Source organism: Emydura macquarii, unplaced genomic scaffold (assembly GCF_026122565.2).
Source record: "Emydura macquarii macquarii isolate MOO-44397 ecotype Brisbane River unplaced genomic scaffold, CSIRO-AGI_Emac_v2 contig_3472, whole genome shotgun sequence".
NCBI classification, from domain to species: Eukaryota; Metazoa; Chordata; order Testudines; family Chelidae; genus Emydura; species Emydura macquarii.
In genome coordinates, this window is record NW_027133609.1 from 790,831 (window position 1) to 813,709 (window position 22,879).

Genomic DNA, 22,879 nt, shown 5'->3' on the forward strand with positions numbered 1-22,879 from the left:
TGCCCAACTCCTCTTGGGGGGACGGGGAGGGAATCAACAAGTCTTTTGTCCTCTGATATTCCACAATAGTTCATCTGGTGTTGATTGGCCTCCATTGTTGGGCAGGAGATAACACCACATGTTGTATTTCACTCTCATGAATGCTTTCCTGTATGGTGATTTACATGCATTGATTTCATTACATTAACCATGATCTTAACAAACGGGATACAGATGCAATACGTAAGATTAATGCAGGCAGAAACTCACAAGCATTTCATAAAATCTAAACACACTCTTACAGTTCTAATAGTTATTTTCACACTACCAACATACAGGTGAGCCAGGCTGGTTCCAGCTACGTGTTTGTCAGTGTTCAACTGAGACACGAGCGCCTTGGCATGAGCTGGCATGCGGTCTGCCAGCATCACATAGGGGACGGGATGCCAAGCTGACAGGGCATATGGGGGCAGAGTATACAGGGATGGAGCGTGGGCGATGGTGCGTGTCCATTCCTGTTTCATTGGCAGTTTCTGTTTCAGGCAAATCTTGGACACAGAGGATGAGCTGCAGGAGATCAAGTCGGACGCGGTGCCGTCCGAGGTGCGAGACTGGCTGGCCTCCACCTTCACCCAGCAGACCCGCGCCAAGGGCCGGCGCTCCGAGGAGAAGCCCAAGTTCCGCAGCATCGTCCACGCCGTGCAGGCTGGCATCTTCGTGGAGAGGTTCGGAGGCCTGGAGGCAGGGAGGCACAGCGGGGGCTGTCCATGTGGAGCTTGCAGGGTGCTGTGCCTCAGTTTCCCATGTTGTGCCCAGGGATGCTCCCCACACTGGGTATGGGGATGGAGAATGAGGCTGTACATCTGCTGAGCGCTCTGAGACCCTGGGAAGGGTCGTGCAGGGTCGCACACACCCATCCCCTTGCACGACAGTGGATCTGACTCACTGGGCTGGCCCCCTAACCTAGCGCCCTCCGCTGGCAGATGGGGAGCAGGGCCACAGCCTCACCTGCCACTGCCTTCCCTTTCAGGATGTTCCGCAGGACCTACACGGCTGTGGGGCCCAACTACTCCCACTCCGTCATCAACTGCCTGAAGGTAATGGCGGTGGGAGGGAGGGGGCCCTGCCTCATGCACTGACCCTGCCTGCGCGACCCTGCCCCACGGCTCCCGTCGGGACAGAGGCTGCAGCCAGTGGCAGCCCAGCAGCCCCGCGCTGCTCGCCTCCGTCGCCCTGCGGCCATCGGAGCCAAGCACGACTGGCCTGTGCTGGCAGAGCCAAAGCTGGCTCCGAGGAGGCTGCCTCGCCAGGGCCATCGCTTGGGAGGGGCCACCCGGCTCAGCCCCACTGCGTCACACTAGCGCCGCCCCATCCCAGCAGCTGAAAACCCCCATCACCTCCGCCTGCCACCGGCCTGCTTGTATCTGCTGGGCAGGGCTGTCCGGGCTGGTGGACGGGGCCCACAAACACAGGCTCAACTCCCTCCTACTCCTAGCTGGGGGGTCGTGCCCTCCCCCACTCTGCTCCTACCTGGTATGTCGGTGCTACTCCCCCATCCTGCCCCAGATGGGGTGTCGGTGCCCCTCCCCCACCCTGCCCCCAGATGGGGTGTCGGTGCCCTTCCTGCCCCCTCGCCCCAATTCATACATACTGTCCCCTGCATCCATTCCCAGGTCATGCTGCCCATGCTGATATAGGGTGTTTCGAAGATCAGGGGGCAAACTCCCCCTGGATGTAAATCTGCCCCCTGGAACAGGGCCCAGCCCTGTGCCTGCTCCCTCCCGGGCACCACGCTGGGAACCAGGCCGTGCACCCCGTGCCTGCCACGGCCCTGCTCTGAGCCAAGCTGCCCGTCCCTTGCCGGCCGCGCTGCACGGGGCGGGGCTGTGACGTCCGCTTTGCCTTTCTTGGCAGACCCTGGACCTGTGGTGCTTCGACGTGTTTGCACTGAACAGAGTGACGGAGGACCACGCCCTGCGCACCATCGTCTTCGAGCTGCTCACCAGACACAACCTCAACAGCCGCTTCAAGGTCTGCAGCCCCCCACTTTCCTCCCGCCCCTCCCAGCCTCCAGCTCCCTGCCATGTCCCGTTAGCAGCCCCTCTGCTCCATTGGCGTCCCCCTCTGCCATAGCAAGCCCTATTCTGTCCTATCAGCAGCCCCCCACCCCACTCCCATCTCCTGCCCCCTATCATGCCCCATCAGCAGCTTCCTGTCCCCTCAGTCCCAGAGGGCTGGATAATCCAATAGGCAGTGGAACAGGAGCCCATCTGTGATATCAGGATCTCCACCCCCCTGCACAGCCCAGACCTGTCCCCAGCTCTCCCCTGGAAGGAGGTTTGGGGACACAGTGCAGGGGTGTGGCCAGCAGAGCCAGCACCCAGACTGGCCATGAGGGGTCACAGCAGCCCTAAACCCCTTCCTGGAGTGAAGCTGGGTGCAGGCAGCAAGGCTGTGTGTGTTGATGGAAGGGCTGGGCTTTGCAGAGCCAAAATCTTCCAGGTTCCTCTCTAAGCCAGCCAGGTTCCTCTGACCTTCCCAGCTCTGCGAAGGCGTAGGTGGGGTCCACGTGCACACCTGTGGGTGGGAGTGTGTGCATACATGTAGGCATGAGTGTGAACGTGCACATGTGCGGATGTATGTGCACATGTGCATGTGTGTCTGAGTCTGTGCACATACGTTTACGAGTATGGATGTACATGCATGTGGTGCAGCAGCAGGCCTATCTGTGTGTGTGTGTGTGCTCGAGTGTGCGTGTCTGTGCAAACATTGACTGTCTTTCTTCCCTCCTGGATGAGCTTTGCTGAGCCGACTGCTTTTGCCCATTGACGGTAACTGAGGGGGATGTGGTCTGTGTGAACAGCCCCGCTTGCTTTTTCCTGTTCTCTGCAGCGCTCCCTTCTCGCTCAGGGTTGTGCTCAGGGTCACACAATCACCAGTGTGGGGCTGGGAAGGAATTTTCTCCCCAGGTCAGACTGGCGGGAACCGAGGGGGGGAGGGTTTGCCTTCCTCTGCAGCATGGAGCCAGGATCACCTGGTGGGATTGTCTAGGCCCATCCCCCTATTCAACTCCCTCCATTGCCGGACCGTCTCTCCTGTTCCCTGCCTGGGGCTCACAAGAATTTAGTCTCCAGGGGCCGGACGTGCTTTGGTTAACGAAAGCCTTTGGGCTCAGGACAGGGTGCCTGGGTGAAATCCTCTGCCCTGTGTTGCACAGGAGGTGAGACTAGCTGATCTAATGGTCCCTCCTGGCCTTAAACCCTATGAAACCAGCAGGAACACGTGTATCTCACTCCCCAGAGCAACATAGTCTCAGCCGGCGTCCTGCCCGTGCAGGGTGGGAAGGGTGTGTGAGCCGGCTCCCCAAGTCAGTACCCAGCTCTTCGAGACAGGAGTTGGGGGGCAGCCTCCCTGTCCCCTGCACAAGCTGCCATCGCTGCCCGGGGCAGAGCTGCGGTGCCCACACGCAGGGGGTTTTTCCACCCACTCCCCTCCCACGCACTGGTGACTGATGGGGGGGATCGTGAGCTCCTGGGCTCTAGCCGGAGGGAGATGCTAATGGGCCCCCTGGGACTGCTCTGGGCAGAACCACGGAGCAAGGGGAAGGCAGGGATCTATGGTTCCCCAGATCATATCCCTGGTGGCTCTTCTGAGTGGGTAGCACCAGCGTGGCTGAGCCGTGTCCCTGCTGCAGCATGACCACTCAGCCACCCCAGACACACTGCCTGAGTGCATGCCCCAGTGCGTGCTGGGAAAATCTGGGCTGCTACCCTGTGGTGCCTCAGCAGAGACAGTGCGCCAGAGACATGTGCACAGAACGGCACCGTGGAGCAATGCATGCTGGGACGCATTGCCACACAGGGACCTGGGAGGAGGAGACTGTCCACACCATTTACCCCCCGGGCTGCTCAGTGCCAGGCCAGGTGCAGGGAGCTTCGCTGAGCCAAAATTGCCTCTGGCTCGGGTCATGTGCCAATAGCTGCCACGGTTACTGCCCGAGCATTGACCACGTGGGGCAGGACATGTACTAGACACAGAGCCAACCCGTCTGGGTGCCTGGGTTGGAGGGGCTGGAGTGGGCACAGGGTTGCCATGGGCGAGGGAGTCTATGGTGCTGCGTTAGGCAGCTTAAATGCCATGCAGGGCCTGATTTCCAGTGCTAACTACCTGGCTCTGCTCTTTGCCGTACATCTGCTGCGAGTCACCGGTGCTGCTCTGGATTACCCCCAGTGTAACTGCAAGCAGAACTGATCCCTGATCCCAGAGGCCCTTCCCCATGGGCAATGCACTCATGGCATGCCCATCAAGGACCTTGGCTTAGCAGATTGGTGCTTCCCTTCTGCAGCCACGGTGGGTGTGGTGGCCCAAGGGGGCTGGAAGCTCTGACGCTCGTAGTGCCTTGGTCCAGATTATTGTCCATTTCCCGAATGGTAGCACCAAGGGGCCTAATCCGGGGTCGGGACTCCATTGTGCCAGGTGCTGCACAGACTGTCCCTGCCCTGGAGAGCACAGGTGTCAGCAGGGCCCAAGCCTAATTTTTTCAGGCCCAGTACAAACTTTTAACATGGGCCCCCTCCCATAACGAGGATAATGGGAGTTGCAGCCTGTGCCGGGCCCCCCAGGGCCTCTGGGCCCCAGTAAAGTGTACCCTTTCCACCCCCCATGTGGGGGCCCTGGATGTCAGACAGGCTGTGGTGGGGCAATGGGGAGCAGAAGAAGCAGAGTCTGTCTCCACGTGCCGATCTCTGGGGCAGACTCCCCTCTGTCCCTGTCCCCACGGGAACGGACTCGGTTGTGATGGTTCTGTCCCTACCTGTAGCAGGGTCAGGACTTGACAGACAGCACCTCTGCTCCTGGTATCCCCTCTGCCCTCTGCATGTGCCAGTGCTGGCAGGGCTCTGGCAATGTGGCGCTGTCACTCGGGGGCTGGCTGCATGGCATTTCCTGGGCCATGCGGCTCCCAGGCAGCCTCAGCACTGTGGTGTAGGCAGGGACAGAACAAGCTTCCTCCACGTACTGCCCCCTGCCTGTGGGTCTCAGCCTGACCCTGTGAAGCCTTTCGTTGGCTGGGGGCCCATTCACTCCCTGGCCTCTTTTCTGGTACTGCTCAAAGACACGTGGCCTTATCCATGACAGCAACGCCAACACGCACCAGCAGTTACTCCTGTGAGTAAATCCCTGCAGGATGGGGCCTGAGTCAGTCTGACGCTAGCAAATAGGGTGAGATCCCCCAAAACCACAGTGGGAGAGCGGGCCACAGTGTAGCTGCCCTGGAGGAGTCTTGGAGCACTGTGGCCTAGTGGCCAGAGCATGGGTCTGGGAGTCAGGAGTGCTTGAGACCTTTTCCCACCTGGGCAGCCTTTGGGCTCTCTCTGTGCCTCAATTTCCCCATCAATCCTTCATTGCTGCTCCTAGGGCTTATTATGTGGTGAGATTTCTGGCTCCAGTACAGGCTGACAGCCCTCTTTGCCATACAGATACCCTCACAGCATGCAGGCGCTCCTGGCGTGCCTGCTGCCAGCTCAGAGCCCTGGTGCTGCAGGCTGACCCCTGTCCCCTTGCTCTGCAGATCCCCACTGTGTTTCTAATGACCTTGCTGGACGCGCTGGAGGCCGGCTATGGGAAGTACAAGAACCCCTACCACAACCAGATTCACGCGGCTGACGTGACCCAGACTGTGCACTGCTTCCTGCTGCGCACTGGCATGGTGGTACGTGGGCGCCGGCTGTGTGCAGGGCCCCTCCCTGGGTTCATGCTGAGGGTCTCAGTTTGGCTCTCCGCTTATTGGGGGAGGTGGGAGATTCGGGTCATGCTACTGCTGCCTCCCTGGTACCCATGGGTGGAGGGTCGGGGCTCTCCCACAGCGCTCAGCAGCAGCCCCCGAGTTCCTTGTCTCACCATCTGGGGAGGAGGAAGCTCTGTTCTGGCTCTGTCCCATGTTTGGGGGGATCCAGAGTTTGGTTCAGCCAGTTTTAGAGTCAAGGCCCAGCCTGGGAGTGGGTCAGATCCAGCCCCACTTCCTCACAGTTTGGGGGTGCTGGGATCTGGGTCGTGGTCCAAGCCCATATAAGAACTGCCTGGTTCTGGTGCAATGGGCTGCATTGCTACCAAGGAGCACAGCGCCCCCTTGCAGCCTCTCCACCCTCGCCGAAATGGCCTGGTGCGGAAACCAGCCCAAGGTCAGCAGGGTGAATGGGGCTGAAAGCCCCCCTCCTTCCATCTCCCTGGGTGGGCCCTGGTCACTGCCCGCCCAGCTGCCGGCATAGCCTGGGCTGCAGCCTAGGAGAAGGAGCCAGGAACAGGCTAGAGAGACACGTTTTGGGGATCACTATATTAAGGTGCCTGCTGCCAACCTCCCCCTTGCAGGTTATGTAGGAGCAGCGATTCCTGCACCTCTGCCCAGGGGAGGACAGGCAAGGGGGCTGAGCTGGGCTGGGCCCTTCCCGGGCACTAACAGCATCTCTGCCCCCCAGCACTGTCTGACGGAGATTGAGATCCTGGCCATCATCTTCGCAGCTGCCATCCATGACTATGAGCACACAGGCACCACCAACAGCTTCCACATCCAGACCAAGTGAGTGCCTAGGCGGTGCAGCATGGCATGGCCCCGCCAGCCTGGGAACCCACGGGCTCTCCTGGAGAGGAGCTGTGCTTCCCTGAGCACCGCAGGGTGGGCAGGGTGTCCATGGGCTGGGTAGCAAGAGAGAAGAAGGGTACCCAGGGGCCAAGCAGTGGGGGGTGGAGTGCCATGGGCCAGGCAATGGGGGGAAGGCAGGGTGCCTATGGGCCAGGCATATGTCTGGGGTGGGGGTTGGGACACCTCTGTGCTGGGCCCAGTACAAAGGTTTCCACTGACTGTGGCTGGGCTGCAGATACCATGGGAATTACCCCTACCCTCAGCTCTCTGCTCCTGCCTGTGCTCCACACGAGGGCCTGGTGGGCTCCATGGCTCCGGCAAGGGTCAAGCCCGTCTGCATTCTGGTGATGGGAGGATCAGGCTCGCTCCAGCCTGCGCTCTGCACAGAATCGGGCCCACTGCGGCCTGCGCTCTCAGTGGGATAGGGCCACTCCAGCCTGTGTTCTAGGGAGATTCAGGCCCTCTCTGGCCTGTGCTCCGGGGCAGAATCGGGCCCGATCTAGCGTGCGCTGTGCAGGTTCACCCATCCCTCAGTGACACGGCTGCGATGGCAGCCAGCTGCCTGTCCGGGGCAGCCTCTCCTCAGCCCCACCTCTGAGCCGTGGCTCTGCTTGTCCCAGGTCCGACTGCGCCATCCTGTACAACGACCGCTCGGTGCTGGAGAACCACCACATCAGCGCCGTCTTCCGCATGATGCAGGACGACGAGATGAACATCTTCATCAACCTGGCCAAGGATGAGTTCGGGTAAGTCCCTGCACACCCCCCCCACCCCCCCCCAGCCCAGCTGCTTCCCGCAGGACCCCAGTACAGTGCCTTGGTTCCTCTCACTTCTGCCAGCCCAGGCCCACCCCTTGGGTTGCAATAAGGGGCTGATCATGGTGTTCGTCTGGCCAGCGGGGCACGTCGCAGGCTCCTGCCTCTGATCCTACGTGTGCGCTCAGAGCAGAGACACAGATGCTGGCCCTGTCCCAGATCAAAACGGAGGCAGAGAGGGGATCTTCCTCCCCTCCATGTTTTGATGGATGAGTTGTGTTACTGTGGCACCTAGGGCCGTAGTCCTGGAGCAGTTCCCCAGTGTGCTAGCGATGCACAGACAGCACAAAAAGACAGTCCCCAGAACGCCGCGTCAGTGAGCTGCTGGTGGGATTTTTAGCACCAAGCAACAGTAAAACACCCCATCGTGCTGGTGGGAGAGGTTAATTATGGGGGTCCATCTCTCTGAGATTCATGCACAGAGGATGGTGTTGAGGGCCGGGGGCACATCAGACCCTCTGCACCAGGTGGGGAATGGGGCAGGAAGCTCTTTCAGCCTGAGGCTCTGCTAACTTTATTTCTGAGCCTTCTCTGCGCTGGGGACTCCTTAATGGGGAGCTGTGGGGGTAGCTGCCAGCTCGGGTCCAGTAGGCCCATGCTGACAGTGCAGCCACAAAGGGGCCGGTTCATAAACTGCAATGGGGGGTGGGGTGGAGCGTGTGGAAGAGGCTTTGTCGCTGACTGCACCAGAGTGATCATGTATCTGTTTCTCCACATGGGGCAGGGAGCTGCGGTCCCTGGTGATTGAGATGGTCCTGGCCACGGACATGTCCTGTCACTTCCAGCAGGTCAAGTCCATGAAAACCTCCCTCCAGCAGCTGGAGAGGTGAGTGTCGGGGTGGGTGGTGGGGATGGTGTCTTCCCAGGCTGCTGAAAGAAAGTACTGCTTTAAGGGGAAGCAAGAGGGGGTGTGTGTGTGTGTGCACTTTGGGCATGTAGGAAGTTTATGAGCACGTGTGGCTTTGTGTGCAGCTGAGGTGAGTGACAGGAAAGTGTTGTGTCATGAGTGAATTTTGGGAGTGGGATGTGTGCTGGGAGTGGGTGGGCGTTGTGGAAGTGGATTCAGAATGTGTATGAGATCAGTGTGTGTATGCGTGGGTACCTGTGTGCTCCGGCTGTGCATGTCCGTGTGTATATGAGCAACACACATGTATGTCTACACATGCCTGCATGTGTACATATGTCTGCATACATATGCCTGTGCATGTGTACATGTCTGCATGCGTCGTGCTGACAAATTGGAGTATTCAGAGAAGAACCACAAATCAACGCCAGGAGAAGCTGCCTGACGGGAAGAGGCTAAAGAAGTTCCATCTACTTAGCTTATCAAAAAGCAGGGCAAGAGCTGGCTTGATCCTGGTCTGTAAATCCCTCCACAGGAGCAGATTTCTGACAGCAGAGAGCTCTTTAATCGCGTAGCCAAAGGAAGAGTGAGATCCAGTTGTTGGAAGCTTAAGAAATTCAGACTGGAAATAAGGGGCAAAATGTTGAGAGAATTAACCCTTGGCAGTTGGGATTGATATGTCCTGCAGCTGGAGCTGTAATTCCTGGCTTGGGTGGACGTACATGTGCTAGCTTTGATGCAGATAGCGTGCTAAAAATAGCAGTGTGGTCGCAGTGGTATGGGTGGCAATACAGGCAAGTCGCGTTAGTAAAATCCCCTCCAAGCTCCTGGATATGTATCCAGGCAGCCGGCCCGTCTCGCTGCCATGATGCTGTGGCCACGCTTGCTATTTTCAGCATGCTAGCTCCATCAGAGTTAGTGCGTGTACATCAGCCAGGGCTGGGAATTACACCTCCCACTGCAGTGTAAATGGACACTTGGAGCCTGGACGTTTTTCTAAAAGCTTTGCTCTGGCTCAGCCGGACGTTCTGGGACCCTCTGGCCTGGGAGGTGCAGACGGTCAGAACAGATGATCATAATGACCTTAATATCTGTTGATCTGAATTGTGTCTGCGCATGGGGGCGTGGGAGTGTGAACATGCCTGTGTGCCCATGTGTGTCCTTGCAGGTGTGCGTATGGCTCTGTGCCCATGTGTGCTGGGGTGTGTCTGGTGTCAGGGATGAACAGTGGTGGGGCCAGGCTGGGCTTGTTGGAGGCTGGGTAGAAAGAAGGCTTGGGCCCCTCCCTCACTAGGTCTCTGTGCCGCTCTCTGCAGGATCGACAAATCGAAAGCGCTGTCGCTGCTGCTGCATGCAGCCGACATCAGCCATCCCACTAAGCAATGGAGCGTCCACAGCCGCTGGACCAAGGCACTGATGGAGGAGTTCTTCAGACAGGTACTGCTGGGAGGCTCAGCCGCTCCCCAAGGCCTGTGACTCTTCCACTGTCAGTCATATGGTCTCTTCCCAGCTCCCACAGAAAGCAAGGTGAAGCCCAGGGGGTTCCAGGCCTGGGTCAGAAGCAGCTCAGGGGACCCAGGAGCCTGCAGCCCCAGACAGCCTTCACCTTGGGGAGGGTGATGGGGAACCCGCCCCAGGAGGCGAGAGATCCCCAGGGATTTCAGTGTGACCTTGAACTGGGGCCTTGCTGCCGGGGACAGTCCATGCCTAGGCTGCGTGTGCAGAGTGGGTCAGTATTACCAGGGCTCCCCTGAACCGGCTCCTCTCGGCTGGGAGGGGAGGGGGACAATTCCCTTACACAGCCCTCATGGCCCCAGACCCCCCCAGCCACCCTGCTGTGACCCCCTCGGTCTGCCCCCAAGTGTGGGTCTGCCCCAGTGTCACTCTGTTGGTGGCATAGGTTCCCGGTTCCTGGTTCTGGAGTACCGGCTGGCATTGCTGAGCTGGGTATTGCTGGCTGGGGCAGTGATTCTGAACCAGGCCCCTGACAGCAGAGAGCCCAGCCCAGAGCCTCTTCCAGCCAAGGAGCTCCCCAGCAGCAGGGCAGGGCACAGAGAGAGGAAGAGACGTGGCTCAAAGACGTAGCAGAGCTGAGAATGGAACCCAGGAGCCCTGATTCCCTCAGCGCCCCTGTTCCATCGCACTGGACCCCTCTTCTCTTCCAGAGCTGTGGGCAGAATCATGGGCCCTGACTCCCAGCCCTCCGGCTCTAACCACTAGATCCCTCAGAGCTGGAAAGAGAACCCCGGAGTCCTGACTTTCCCACTGCTGTTAGACATAGCTTTGCTTGCCACCAACCAAGCACAAACCCCATTTTACAGATGAAGAAACCAAGGCTCGGTGAGGGGAAGGGGCTTACCCCAGGTCACAGGGCGGGGCTGGATATGGAAGCCAGGAGATCATGGCCCCAAGCCTGGCATTCAGTGCACTCGCTAATGCTGCTGCTGGGTCTGGGCTGGGCGGTACGAGAGAGTGGCTGGCTGGAACAGGTTTAAGGAGCGAGGCCCAGTCATGATGAGGAACGTTCCCCTGTGACAGCTCAGTCACTCAGTGTACTGCCACAGAGCCACTGAACCCTCCAAGTGCCTCCAGAAGTCTTTGACAGAGAGATGTGATTCCTCTCTGCTCTGTGCCACGGCGCAACAGCCGTGGGGACTGCGGTGCCATGTGGCCATGCGATGCGACAGCCGTGCCGTGACTGTATTGCCATGCAGCCATGGAGCACAATAACTGTGTGGTGACAGCGATGCCATGCGGCCACTGCGATGCCATGCGGCCACATGGCGCGATAGCTGTGCGGTGACAGCGATGCCGTGCAGCCACCGAGCGCAATAGCTATGCGGTGACTGCGATGCCATGTGGCCACAGAGCACAATAGCCGTGCAGTGACTGCGATGGCATGCGGCCACAGGGTATGACAGCTGCGTGGTGGCTGCGCTGCCATGGGGCGTCTCTACAGAGGCGATGGCACCCAGACACAGAAACAAAAAAATGGACTGTCCGGGTGCCACTGGATGGGTGGCGTCCCTACCACAGGCTCCTTCCTGCGGTTGTGTGAAAACAGGCATTTGCAACGACAAACATTCACTGTGTGAACCCAACCCTCTCCCGGAGACACGGGCAGACAGGGTGCAGATCCGGCAGGTTGGGGCTCCTACCGGGTGTCCTGCCCCAGGCTGGGCTGCTCAGTGGAAGGTAAATCAAGCCTCACACCCAGGGACGGTTTGAATCCTGTGTTATTGGGCCAGCAGAGAATAGAACCCAGGTGTCCTGGCAGCCAAGTTCCCAAGCTCAGAGCAGTCGCTGAGTCCACTGAATCCCTCTCTTGTGCCTCTGGCTGCTCTTGCGTCACCCTGGGGTCTGGCGCCTGCTGCCCCATTGCAGGGCCCAGGTATTTGGCAGGGTTAATTGTCCTCTCTTTGTCTTGTTTCCCCCAGGGGGACAAGGAGGCTGAGCTGGGCCTGCCCTTCTCTCCACTCTGTGATCGCAAGTCCACCCTGGTGGCCCAGTCTCAGATCGGTGAGTTGCTGCACCCCCTCCCCCACCACACGCACACACCAGTGCTGCACCATATATTTGGGGACATGCCTGCCCGTTGGGCCAGCCCGTACCGGTATGTCTGTGCACGCAGCCCTGCCGGCTCAGGGGCATGTGGCCCAGTGGGGCTCCAGCTGCATCGCACTCTAAGGCCGCCTCCCTCTGCCTCTGCAGGTTTCATCGATTTCATCGTGGAGCCCACGTTCTCGGTGCTGACAGACGTGGCGGAGAAGATCGTCCTCCCGCTGGTGGAGGAAGGCTCCAAGGCTAAGTCCTCCTCCAGCCAGCAGAGCAGGTGGGCGCCCGTATGGGTGGCATACAGCAGCTAGAGAGCTCAGGGAACCGTTACTGGCACTGATGCCAATGTAGCCTCCCAGCATGCTCAGGGACAATGAGCTGAGCCACACAGCCTCCCCAGGCACAGGGGTGGTATCACTGTCCCTACACTGCAGGTGGGGAAACTGGGGCACGATGAAGGGATGGAACTTGCCCGTAATCACAGAGCCAGCGTAGAGCAAAGCTAGGAGTCCTGGCTCCCAGACTGCACACTTGGCCCATTGGCCCAGTCCAGCCCATACCTCTTGTGCCATTTGTCCCATGGGGAGGGTGCCCCTGGGAAAAGGCAGGTGCCGTGTTCCCCTCCCATTGCAGGGATCCCTAGGGCATGGCAGCTGCATGTCCTGGTCCAAGTCTGGTTAGTGGGGGCTGCCCAGGCAAGTCACTGATTCCTTCCCAGCCAGCGCCACAGAGTTCTGGGGTGTCACTGGCTGGCCAGCTCGCAGCCCCCTAGCCCAGGGGAGCTGGGGGTGCCTTGTGCTGCCTCAACGCCCCCCTCCAGGAGGTGGTTATGCTGCTGGGGCTGTTGGGCAGAATCCAGAGCTGTAGAGCCAGACTATCCCCAGAGCCCTGCACCCAGCAGCTCCCATAGTTCTGGGGGGGAGGGGAATTCTTCATGGTGCTCCAGGATGGGGAATGGGGGGAGGGGAAGATCCCAACTGTTCTCAGTGGGGGAGGGGGAACAAATTAAGGCTGGGCAGAAAACAAGAATTCCACGCTGTGAAAACTGTCCAGTCCAGGTTTCAGAATTTGGTTTAGTTCCACTTTGGGACAGAACCGAGACCTTTTGACTATGTTGACAAAAAAACAGAGAGAAAGCAAGAGAGACGCACCCCAAAGTACTGCAGCTGGCCGGGCGCTCACTGGGGCTGGGGGAGACCCGGGGTCAAGGTCCGGCTTAGCTCAATTCAGAGCAGAGATGCGCGCCTGGATCTCGCACAGCCCTGGTGAGGGCCCTGCCTGCTGGAGTACTGGGGGCAGGGGGGCCTGTCTCTGGGCTTCACCAGAAATTCCATCTTGCCCGGAGAACCTTCTGTCACAGATCCACAGGAGGGGTGCTATGGCCCCAGCTTTGGAGCAGTCTCTGGGAGGAGCCCTTTAGTGCCAGACCCCCAGGGTCTCACTCTCCCTCCACATGGCTTCACCCATCTCTTAGGCTGGGCCTCTGGGCCCCTGCCTCATTCCGGTCAGTGAGTCCCACTGAGGCAGATCCCTAAGGGAGTCTTGTGCAATCTTACGAAGCAACGCACCCCTCCGCCAGCATTTGCACTGACATTCACACAGCGTTGAGAAACAGTCGGGTTTATTAGTCAACTGGAGCACAGCCAGGAAGTCCTTGGTCAGCACAGAGAAAAGAAAGTTACAGCCCAGTCCTGGCCAGCCCTGTCCCTCTGACTTCTCCGTGTCCCAGTTCAGGTGTGGATCAACTGCTTCCTTCCACCTCATCCCCCCCAATCCATTGTTTCCGAGCTGGGGAGATGTGGAGGTGCGGCTCAGGCCCCTGCTGAGAGGCAGGGAGTCTATATCTCTCTGGTGGGGTTTGGTTGCTAAGTATCCATGTGCGGGCAATTGTTTTCTCAAAAACTCCCTTCATAGGAGGCCCAAGCCCAGACAGCTCGGGGCCATTCCCACCCAAGTCTCTGAGCCTCTGCAGAGAGCAAACAACCTGTTCTAACACCTAGCTAATCCTGCAGCACATGGGGGAAACTGAAGCACATACAGGATTAAAAAAAAAATTACAAAAATTCCCCTGAGGTGCCCCAGGCCCCTGCCATGGTAGGGAAGCGATCAGCTGGGATCTGCCCAGAACTTGTCCATGCTGCAGAGGAAGGTGAACACCCCCCCCACACTCAGGTCTCTGCCAGTCTGACCTGGGACAAAATTCTTTCTTGTCTCCAAATCTGGCTATAAGTGTGACCCTGAGCATGTGAGCAAGACCCTCCAGCTGGCATCGGGACAGAGGAGTCTCTGGGCCAGCTTAGAGCACTGGGCCACTTATCCCAGTGGAACGTCATTGACTCACTGACGTTACTCCAGTGATGTTGCCCACGTCTCCGAGAGCAGAATCCGACCCCTAGTGCGCTAACTAGCAGTAGTACTCCCATGAGCCCTGTACGTTCCCCTGGGCATCTTCCTCCCTTCCCAGAGATTCCAGGCCGGCACGTCCGTGAAAGAAACGATGCTGGAAGCTTTGGGATGGGCCTGAACTTCCAGCGCTTGCAGTAGCTGGTCCTTATGCAAATGAGCCCCTAATCTCTCTGCTCTAGGCAAGAGTCTCCTGAGAACAGACCCTCCCCCTGTCTCCCCTGCTCAGAGCAGCAGGAAGATGTGAAACAAGCACTGTGGAGACTTCTCCAGACTGCTGACAAAGTTCCCCTTCACTCAGCCTGAGTTCTGGCTGCAGCTCCAGCCTGGTCTTCTCCCCAACCCCCACTCCCCTGCCCCTGCCATGCTGAGGTGTTCCCAGCTGCGCCGTCTGCCCCAGTCTCTGCCGGGCCCTGCAGGAGTTAAAGGGAAAGATTTTTCTCTATGTGAACAAAGGGGCATTTCAAGGTGTCGCTTCCAAAGGCAACACAGGAAAGGCCTTTATCTCGGCAGGGCGATGGGACCGGGGCTGGCGTGGCCTTGGGGAAAGTCAGACTTTGTGTAAACTGCTCCTTTTTGTAGCTGGGAGTCACGGCCCAACTTCAGAGCTTCACAGCTGCTCTGTATGCACCTGCCGCCTTCTCTGCAGGGAGAGATCAAAGACCAGCCACCCAGCCGGGACCCCTGCCTGTGGCTCCGGGCTGCAGTGTCTGAGCCTCACAGACATGAATGAACTGAGCCTCACCCATAGCTATGTTTATCATTAGCACCATTTCACCAGGGGAGACTGAGGGTCAGACTGAGTCAATGAGCCCAAGGGCAGAAGGCCTGATCCAAGCATTCCATTGACTTGAATGTATTTCGGATCAAGCCTCAAACAAGTAAGTGACAGAGCTGGGGATAGAACCCAGGAGTCAACTCCCAGTAACCAATTTCCCCTCCTGATCTGGGAATAGAACCCAGGAGTCCTGACTCCCAGCCTTCCCTGCTCTAACCACTAGACCCGAGCTGGGAATAGAACCCAGGAGTCCTTAGCCACCAGACTTACCAAGTGACCAAAGACCATGGGGTTTGTGGTGCCTGTGAACACCATGAAGGGCTAATTGAGCCTGGACAAGTTTTGCGAGACATTCCCTTGGTTGTGTTTGCTAGTGCAGACCCCACAGCCACATGCAAATACACACCGCTGGTGTTCTGCCGAGAAACGTTTGCCTGGCTCCGCTTCCCAGGTGCCTCGTGTGCGATCTGTGCTCGCCCCCTGCTGGTCTTGTGTCTAACACCATCGGCGGAGGACGGGAAAGATCGGAGGGGACTAAGTGGGAAGCGCCGAAGGAGAGGTCAGAGGGAGCAGGGGGTCTGATCGGGCTTGTTCAGCAGGATGCCACGCTGTCATAGTGCCCGGGCCAGCCCCTTCCTTGGGGTCAGCCCCACTGGAGCCTCACTACAGGCAGGAGTTGCTGCCCTCTGGCCAGCAGCACCACTGCTCCCCCTGCTCGTGCCACTGGCTGGGAACTTCCCTTCACACCCTCACTGAGCAGGCACGGAGGAGGCACTGGGAGCTAGTGGTCAGTGCAAGGGGCAGGGGGCTGTGAGGTGCGGGTCAGGAGGGTCCCTTCTCGGCTCTGCCACTGTCTGTGAAAACTGGGCAGGTCACTTTGCCTCCCGTGCCTCAGTTTCTTCTCTGCCAGGAGGGCGATGCTGATGCTATGGGGCACCCAGCAGGTGCATCCAGGGTCATTTGTTACTCCAGCTGAGGGGCTGATTTGCTGAGCTGTTGGGTGCAGGCAGCTCCCATGAACGGGCTGGAGTGGAGGAGTTCAGGCCTTCGGTGTCCTGGCCCCAGCCCCTCCATCCCAACTGTGGCGGCTTCCTGCCATGACTCCCAGCCTTGGTGTGGTGCTAAGTGGTTCCCACCTTACACTGGCGCTGCCCCCACTGGCTTTCCCGCAGTTCCCAATGGAGGCAGCCGTCCCTGGATGATCATTCAGAGCTGGGCGACATCAACGCCGACATCACCAGCTTCCGCTCCACCTGGACCAAGTACATCCAGGAGAACAAGCAGAAGTGGAAGGAACGAGCGGCCAGCGGTACGTACTGGGCATGGGAGACCGGGGGTGCAGCCTGGGACCTGGGGCCTTCTGAGAAGAATCCCTCCCCCTGCCGCATCTGAGAAACCCTCAGCGTGCTGGCACTTCATCCTCTCCTCTGACACCCTCCAGACCGAGTAGGCCAGCCTGAGACCAGCGCAGCCCTCCTCGCCAGTCCCAGCGAAGGGCGGTGGTGGCACAAGAAGAAGGGCCTGGCTGTGTGAACATTGCCCCTGCCTCGGGGGGGTGAGGGAGCCTGACGGGCTCCGAGCAGTGGCTGTGGCAGGCCTTCCTGCCCCAGAGGGCTGAGCAGGGCAGATGGGGGCCAGGGGAGGCTGTTCATCTAATTCCAGAACTAAACCGACGCAGGGAAGTGGAGTGCCGTGGAGAATGGCCGGTTGCTCCAGCCCCTGCAGGCTGCATGGTGGCTGAACAGTGACTCCCTGATGGCTGGGGCTGCGGCCCCTGAATGAGACAAGTTGGCAGGTCTCAGCCCATTCCGCATGCCTGCCTATTGCAGGTGGCGCTAAGCATCTGCCTCATGGCACTCCATAGGGAGGCTACGGAGCCAATGGGCCACATACACTAGCTCCATCCTGGGCGGGGTCCCTGCAGCCTCACCTCATGAGCCGGCCCAGTGCCCCACATGCCCTGTCTCTCCAGGGATCACGAACCAGACATCCATCGATGAGCTGTCACCGTGCGAGGAGGAGCCACACGTGCCCGAGAACCAGCACAATCAGAACGGCGACGTGGAATAGCACCGTCTGCGAGGGAGCGAGGTGAGCACCCGTCACTGCGACGCCCGAGTCAGTGCGGCCTGGCGCCGCTACCTGCTGCCAGTCACCATGACGCTGGAGTCATTGTGGCCTAGTGCTGTCACCCTGGCACCGGTCACCGCAAACCCAGAGTCAGTGTGGCCTGGTGCCATCACCTGGTGCAATGTACCATCCCAGTTGGGTGGCATCTCACTCCTGCTCTAACCCAGTGTAAATGGCACATGAGGGACAGGCCAGGAGCTGAGGCTGGCAGGTCCCGAGCACACCTGGCAATCCAGATGACTGTCCCCCTGCCCTGCTCAGCGAATACGTCAGAACCGCAGGTGGGTCTGCCCCCTCCCCTCTACCTCCCGGCGGGCTTCAGTTGCGGTTGCAGACATGGCAGTGCTGGGCTGGCTCGACACCTCCAGGAGCAAGACTCCCTCGCCCCACATGATGCCTGGCCTGGGGTACAGAGCCTCTCAGGCAGCGGTTCCAAATGGCCCCAGCTCCCGTAGCAACCACACGTTGTTGCCTTCTCAGCTATTGAGGGCCTGGCTGTCAGATGAATTTGGGGCATCTCAGCCCAGATCCTGTGGCTGTCTCAGCGGAGCCACCAAGTAGTGGGTGGGCCGGGCAGACCATGCTCATCTCCCCACTCAGCCCCAGCAGAGTGTCCCTCTGGGGCAGGGCTCAGAGCCTGCAGTGCTGCTGGGGCGTGAGGCTACAGAGCTCCTACCCTCCGGTACAGCCAGCTCTGACTTTGCCTGGAGCAGCGCATCGCTGGGAGGAGCTTGGTCAGCTGCTGTGAGGCAGAGGGCGGTGGGTCATGCTGTCGTGCACAGAGGTGGCCGTGCACCAGCATGCTCCCAGGTTGGCACTGTGCAGAGGATGCCCTGGCTTAGCAGAACCTGGCAGAGGGGAATTTTTGGACGTGCTGTTCTGCACAGAGGTGGTGGTGCACTGTCAGCACCCTGACTCAGTGGGGTCCCGTGGGAGGGCGGATCCTGCTGTCTAGGCCCTGACTCTCCCACTCCGACCCAGCAGGTCCCTTTTCTGACTGAATGATGCAGTTTCGTCCAAAGTCTTCGATACCATCGAAATCAGCACCATCACAGGAGGAGCTGCCCCGGGCCAGAGGGCGAGCAGGAACAACCATTGCCAAGATAAAATAACACAAACCTTAGAGTCAAAGGAAATCCTGATGTCACCGAGCACATGGCCTGAATCTATCAGTGCCCTCACTCGCCACTCCATCCCAGAGCCCTGGCACGACCAGGCCAGCCACCAGCCCCACCAACCCAGGTACAACAGCCCCCCTCTTCCATCTGCCTTCCTGCCCCATCCCTCCAGCTGGGCTACTGGAGGCTTCTCACTGCCAAGCCAGCAAATGCCTGGAGCTGCTGCGCCAAGGCTTTGTGCACGTCTTTTTAAAGGACTTGTTCTCTGGAATCCCGACGTGTCAGATGCCCAGGCATGATCGGGGTGCAGAGGCTTCAGAGGGATCCATGGGGCTGTGGGAGGGAACCCCAGTGACAGAATTTGGGGGAGAATGGGGTAGTGAATTGATCACTTAGGGAATCGTGGACTCCAGCAGTTCCCCCAGGGGGTGTCACAGCTGCTTACATGCCCACTGGAGCCAGGATGGATGATCCCTGTCTGGGGTGATGCCCCCAAAACTCAGAGCTCCAGGGCCTTCCCTTAAAACAGTGCCCGGGCTGGGTTGCCCCTCGCACCCACAGAGGAATCTCCTCCCCGCCTGCAGCTGGGCTTCTCCTGAGTCCCACTGGCATCAGTCAGAGAAGGGTTTGGTCTCCACTGGTAAACCCACTTGTCTTGCAGCCTTTCAAATTTGCCCTTGCCCCAATAAGTATCTCTACCCAGGCCCAATGCTCAAACAGCCCCTGTGCCAGGGCAGGACCCAGCATTGGCAGACCAGTGATTGGGCCCCTACCTGCCAGTCCAAGCACCCCGGAGTGGGACTGGGACCAGCTCAGGCACAGGCTGGAAAAGTGGGCCCCCACGGTGTGACACTTCCCTGCACGTTAAACCCCCTGCCCCAGCGCTCCCCTTCAATTTGATTGGGTCAGGGCCCGTGCCACACTCCTTCCCGCGGGGAACCCAGGGGCTCCCTGCTGATGTCATAGCGCTGACCTGAGCGGGCGGGGCGGGGTCTGTGGTGTTTTTCACACCAAGGGGCTGTGCTGTGGAATCTGCTGTCACCCTGTCCCATGCACGTTACATGCCGTCCCCACGTTACACCTGTGGGGCGTGTTTGTGCTGTGTCACTTTGCACCTGGGTCCTTGCCGCGTGATGGGAGTTCCACTGGTCGGTGCGTCTGTGCGCCTGGATAAACACTTGCTAAGCCGCAAAGGAGCCAGGCACATGCTCCAGGCTAAGGGCAGGTGAGGGATGTTGAGACATGCAGGGTAATAAAGGCAGCCGAGACAAGGGCTTTCCAAGGCCTCTTCACCCCTCTATCCTGCCACTGACAGGTCACGTCTCCCAAGCACCTGTGAGCGAGGCCTGTGGGGAAGGGTATGAAAGGACAGGGGAGGGGCATGCACCCCCTGTGGGGCGGAATGACTGCAACCGAGCAGCATGTTACTCTGGGCCCGTCTGTCCCATGGCCGGAGAGGGGCTCCGGGGCAGCCCCTTTGCAGAACTGGCTTAAAATAGGATGTCGTTCACAAGCACAAGGTGGCCTGGAGCAAACCGCACAGCCCCACCTCCCACCCTGCAGCACTGGGATGTTGGGGGGGCACATTTGAACCCTGCACGCTTGGCCTGGCCTACTTACACATGCAACGAGTCTGGGCGGCCTCAGCCTACAACTGTTCACTCTGCGGAGCTGCTGTGGGATGCGGTGTGGCAGGGTTCAGCAAGGTCCATGGGAGCCGGCAGGGTGGAGGGGCATTGGCAGAGCTGGAGAGACGGGGCAGGACTGGACTAGCAGGGGCTGGACACCCTAGAGGGGCTGGAAAGGGAATGACGAACAGGGTGTGACTGACAGGCCTTGGCAGAGCTGTGTGTGGGGAAGCCCAGGGCTCAGCTAGTGGGGCTGCAGGTTGGGATAGAGGGGCGTTGGCCGGGTGGGGCAGCCCAGGGCTGGGATAGCAGGGGCTGCAAGTCGGGATTCAGGGGCTTCAATGGAGCCCTGTCTCTACTCTCCACATCTAACAGTAAATACTAATTCCCCCGAGTCTCCAGCACAGTCCTGTGAGGTCAGGCCCCGGGTGCTTCTTGCCAGGCTCTGCCTCTGAGCTTTTTCTCCTGGGCTGGGAGCCTCCGGCCCCAGGAAGAGCGAATGACCCGGGCTGCAGCAAGTGGAGAGCTGGGCTGCACCGCAGCGCTTCCTGGGCTGTTGCTCCAAGAAACCTTCCAGTAGAATGCCAGCGTGTCTGTCTGTCCTGCAGCACATGCTGGGAGGGCCGACAAGTGCACTCGCTCTAGGGGCTGGCGAGGGTGCTGGAAGCTGCATGCTTAGGGGCCGGAGTGCATGCTGGGGGGAGGGAGCTGTGGGTGTATGCACTATAGGGGCTGGCAGCCGTGTGCTTTGAAAAGCTGGGAGCCAGGCACTTGGGGGTAAGGCTGAAAAGTACACTTGCGCTAGGGACCAGGCGCAGGGGTGCTGAGAAGTACCTCTACTATAGGGGGTCAAGTGCTCTGAATGGGGCGCTGGGAGGTACACTTGCTCTAGGGGCCAGGTGCCCTGGGAAGGGTGGGGCTGGGAGGTACACTTGCTCTAGGGGCCAGGAGCCTTAGGAGGGGTGGGGCTGGGGGCTGGGAGGTACACTTGCTCTAGGGGCCAGGAGCCACACTCTTTGGGAGGGGTTGGGAGCCAGGCGCTCTGGAGGCTGGGGGGTACTTGCTACAGGGGCTGGGCGCTTGGGATGGAGGGGGAGGTGCACAGCTGTAGGGGCTGGGAGCCACATGCTCTGGGGGGGTGCACTTGCTATACGGGCCGGGTGCCCGGGGATGTACACTGGCTATAAAGGCTGGGTGGTCTGGGGGGCTGGCAGGTATACCTGCTATAAGGGCTGGGAGCCGGGCCTCTGGACCAGATTTTCTTTTGTTTCACGTGAGGTGAAGCTCTGATGACCCCTTGATGATGTCCGTCAAGCTGGGGTCCCAGGGTATCAGGGCTTCAGTGCTGGGCACCCCCACCCCCACCTGTGACCTTGGACAAGTGTCAAGGGGACCCTGGGCCTCAGCCCAGTCCTGGAGCCCTCCCTCCGTTGGGCTGGTCTGTCTGGCCATGAGGCCGTGCTCGGGGCTGTCTGGCCTGGCATGAGATGCCTACATCTCTGGTCCCTGCAGGGAGCCGGGTGCTGCACACTGACCATGGTCACGCATGTATTCAGGAGCGGGTAGTTTGCTCCTTGTCTCCAAAGTCCAGAAAGCTGGGTATGGGGCATGCCCGCCTCCCCTCTCCCCCCAGGCTCAGTGGCACCTGCAGAATCCACTTGCTGCAGTCGTCCCAGAGGGAGCTTCGGCCCTTCCCTGAGAAAGGAAGCTGTGCCTGATGAATCACATTTGCTCCTGGTGCTTCAAGCCATAGGAGCACTGGTTCTATCCCTGGGGCTAGTGGGTTAGAGCAGGGAAGGGTCTGGGAGGCAGGACATCTGGGTTCTATCCAGGGTTGCCAACCATCTGTAAATTTACAGACAGTCAGTGAAAAAAATGTACATTTTGAACACTGTCAGTAAACCCGTAAATAAATGAAAATGTCCATAAAATTGGGTAGAAATAAAACGTTGTATTTTGACACTGATTGTCAGCGTTCAGAATCACGTCTTGCCTCATAAAACTGCACTGACCAGGACTTTATCCATTTCCTGTTTTCTTTTATTGCACACGCCCAAAGAACCCGATTGATCAATTAACTGCAGCTAAAACAATTGCGTCATTCCAAATTCCTGTGCACAGACTATCGCTGAGTGAGGACACACTTCTGTGACGTTATTGCATTGTTTATGGTATTTTCAGTGATGTCAGTAAAACGTTTTACCGTGTTGTTAAAAAAAATTAACTTCCGATCTTCATGTCAGTAAAAACTAAAATGCAAGGTTGGCAGCCCTGCTGGGAGTGGGTCTAGCGGCTAGAGCAGAGAAGGGGCTGGAAGTCAGGACTCCTGGGTTCTATCCCCAGCTCTGGGAGGGGAATGACTTCTAGTGGTTGGAATGGGAGAGGGGGACTCAGGATGCCTGGATTTTCTTCCAGGATTTGGGAGTGAATGTGTCTGGTGATTAAAATGGGGCTGAGTGGCCCATCTTTGCTGCTGACTTGCTGCGTGGCCTTGGGCGAGTCACCCCCCGGCCTGAGTTGAGTTTCCTCCTCTGTAAAATGAGGCTAGTGATGCTGCCCCACCTCGCAGGGTCAGGGATTGTTTAGGTTGTCTGATCTGCAGGGAGGTGGGAGGGCAAAGGGAGACATAGCATCAACCCCAGGCCACATCCTGCTCTCACCCACCCCATGGAAAATCACCCAGGTAAAACCCACATGAGGGCCTGACCCAGAGAGCACTGAGTGCCAGCAATGTCGCTGAGGCCAATGGGCGCTAGCTGGGTTCAGCACCTCTCATGATCAGGGACTGAGTAAGACAGAATCAGGCCAAGAAGCAGCAGCTCCCCATCCTGAATGTCCCTGGGACTGACCTCACTGATCTGGCTTTCTTGGGGGTCGGGAGCTCTTTCAGCTGTGAGGACCTTTAACCTGGTCACTGCTTAGAGGTCATGCAAGGTCACAGCCTGCCCCAATGGCCGTGAATTGCACACCTCTCCTGCCCTGCACTGTAAAT

At 59.0% G+C, this 22,879-nt stretch overlaps 1 protein-coding gene across 1 annotated transcript in view; it reads left to right on the forward strand.

Annotated features, from left to right (window-relative positions):
- The window catches only part of PDE1B (phosphodiesterase 1B), a 111,237-nt gene extending 91,570 nt beyond the window's left edge, over window positions 1-19,667 (forward strand). The window contains exons 4-16 of the mRNA XM_067535047.1: window positions 522-704; window positions 1,010-1,076; window positions 1,894-2,010; window positions 5,549-5,689; window positions 6,453-6,553; window positions 7,237-7,362; window positions 8,156-8,257; window positions 9,592-9,712; window positions 11,713-11,794; window positions 11,987-12,107; window positions 16,184-16,320; window positions 16,984-17,102; window positions 18,126-19,667. Coding sequence (XP_067391148.1) covers window positions 522-704; window positions 1,010-1,076; window positions 1,894-2,010; window positions 5,549-5,689; window positions 6,453-6,553; window positions 7,237-7,362; window positions 8,156-8,257; window positions 9,592-9,712; window positions 11,713-11,794; window positions 11,987-12,107; window positions 16,184-16,320; window positions 16,984-17,081 — 1,396 coding nt within the window. The 3' untranslated portion in view covers window positions 17,082-17,102; window positions 18,126-19,667. The remainder of the gene's footprint in view (window positions 1-521; window positions 705-1,009; window positions 1,077-1,893; window positions 2,011-5,548; window positions 5,690-6,452; window positions 6,554-7,236; window positions 7,363-8,155; window positions 8,258-9,591; window positions 9,713-11,712; window positions 11,795-11,986; window positions 12,108-16,183; window positions 16,321-16,983; window positions 17,103-18,125) is intronic.
- Window positions 19,668-22,879: the final 3,212 nt, after the last annotated feature.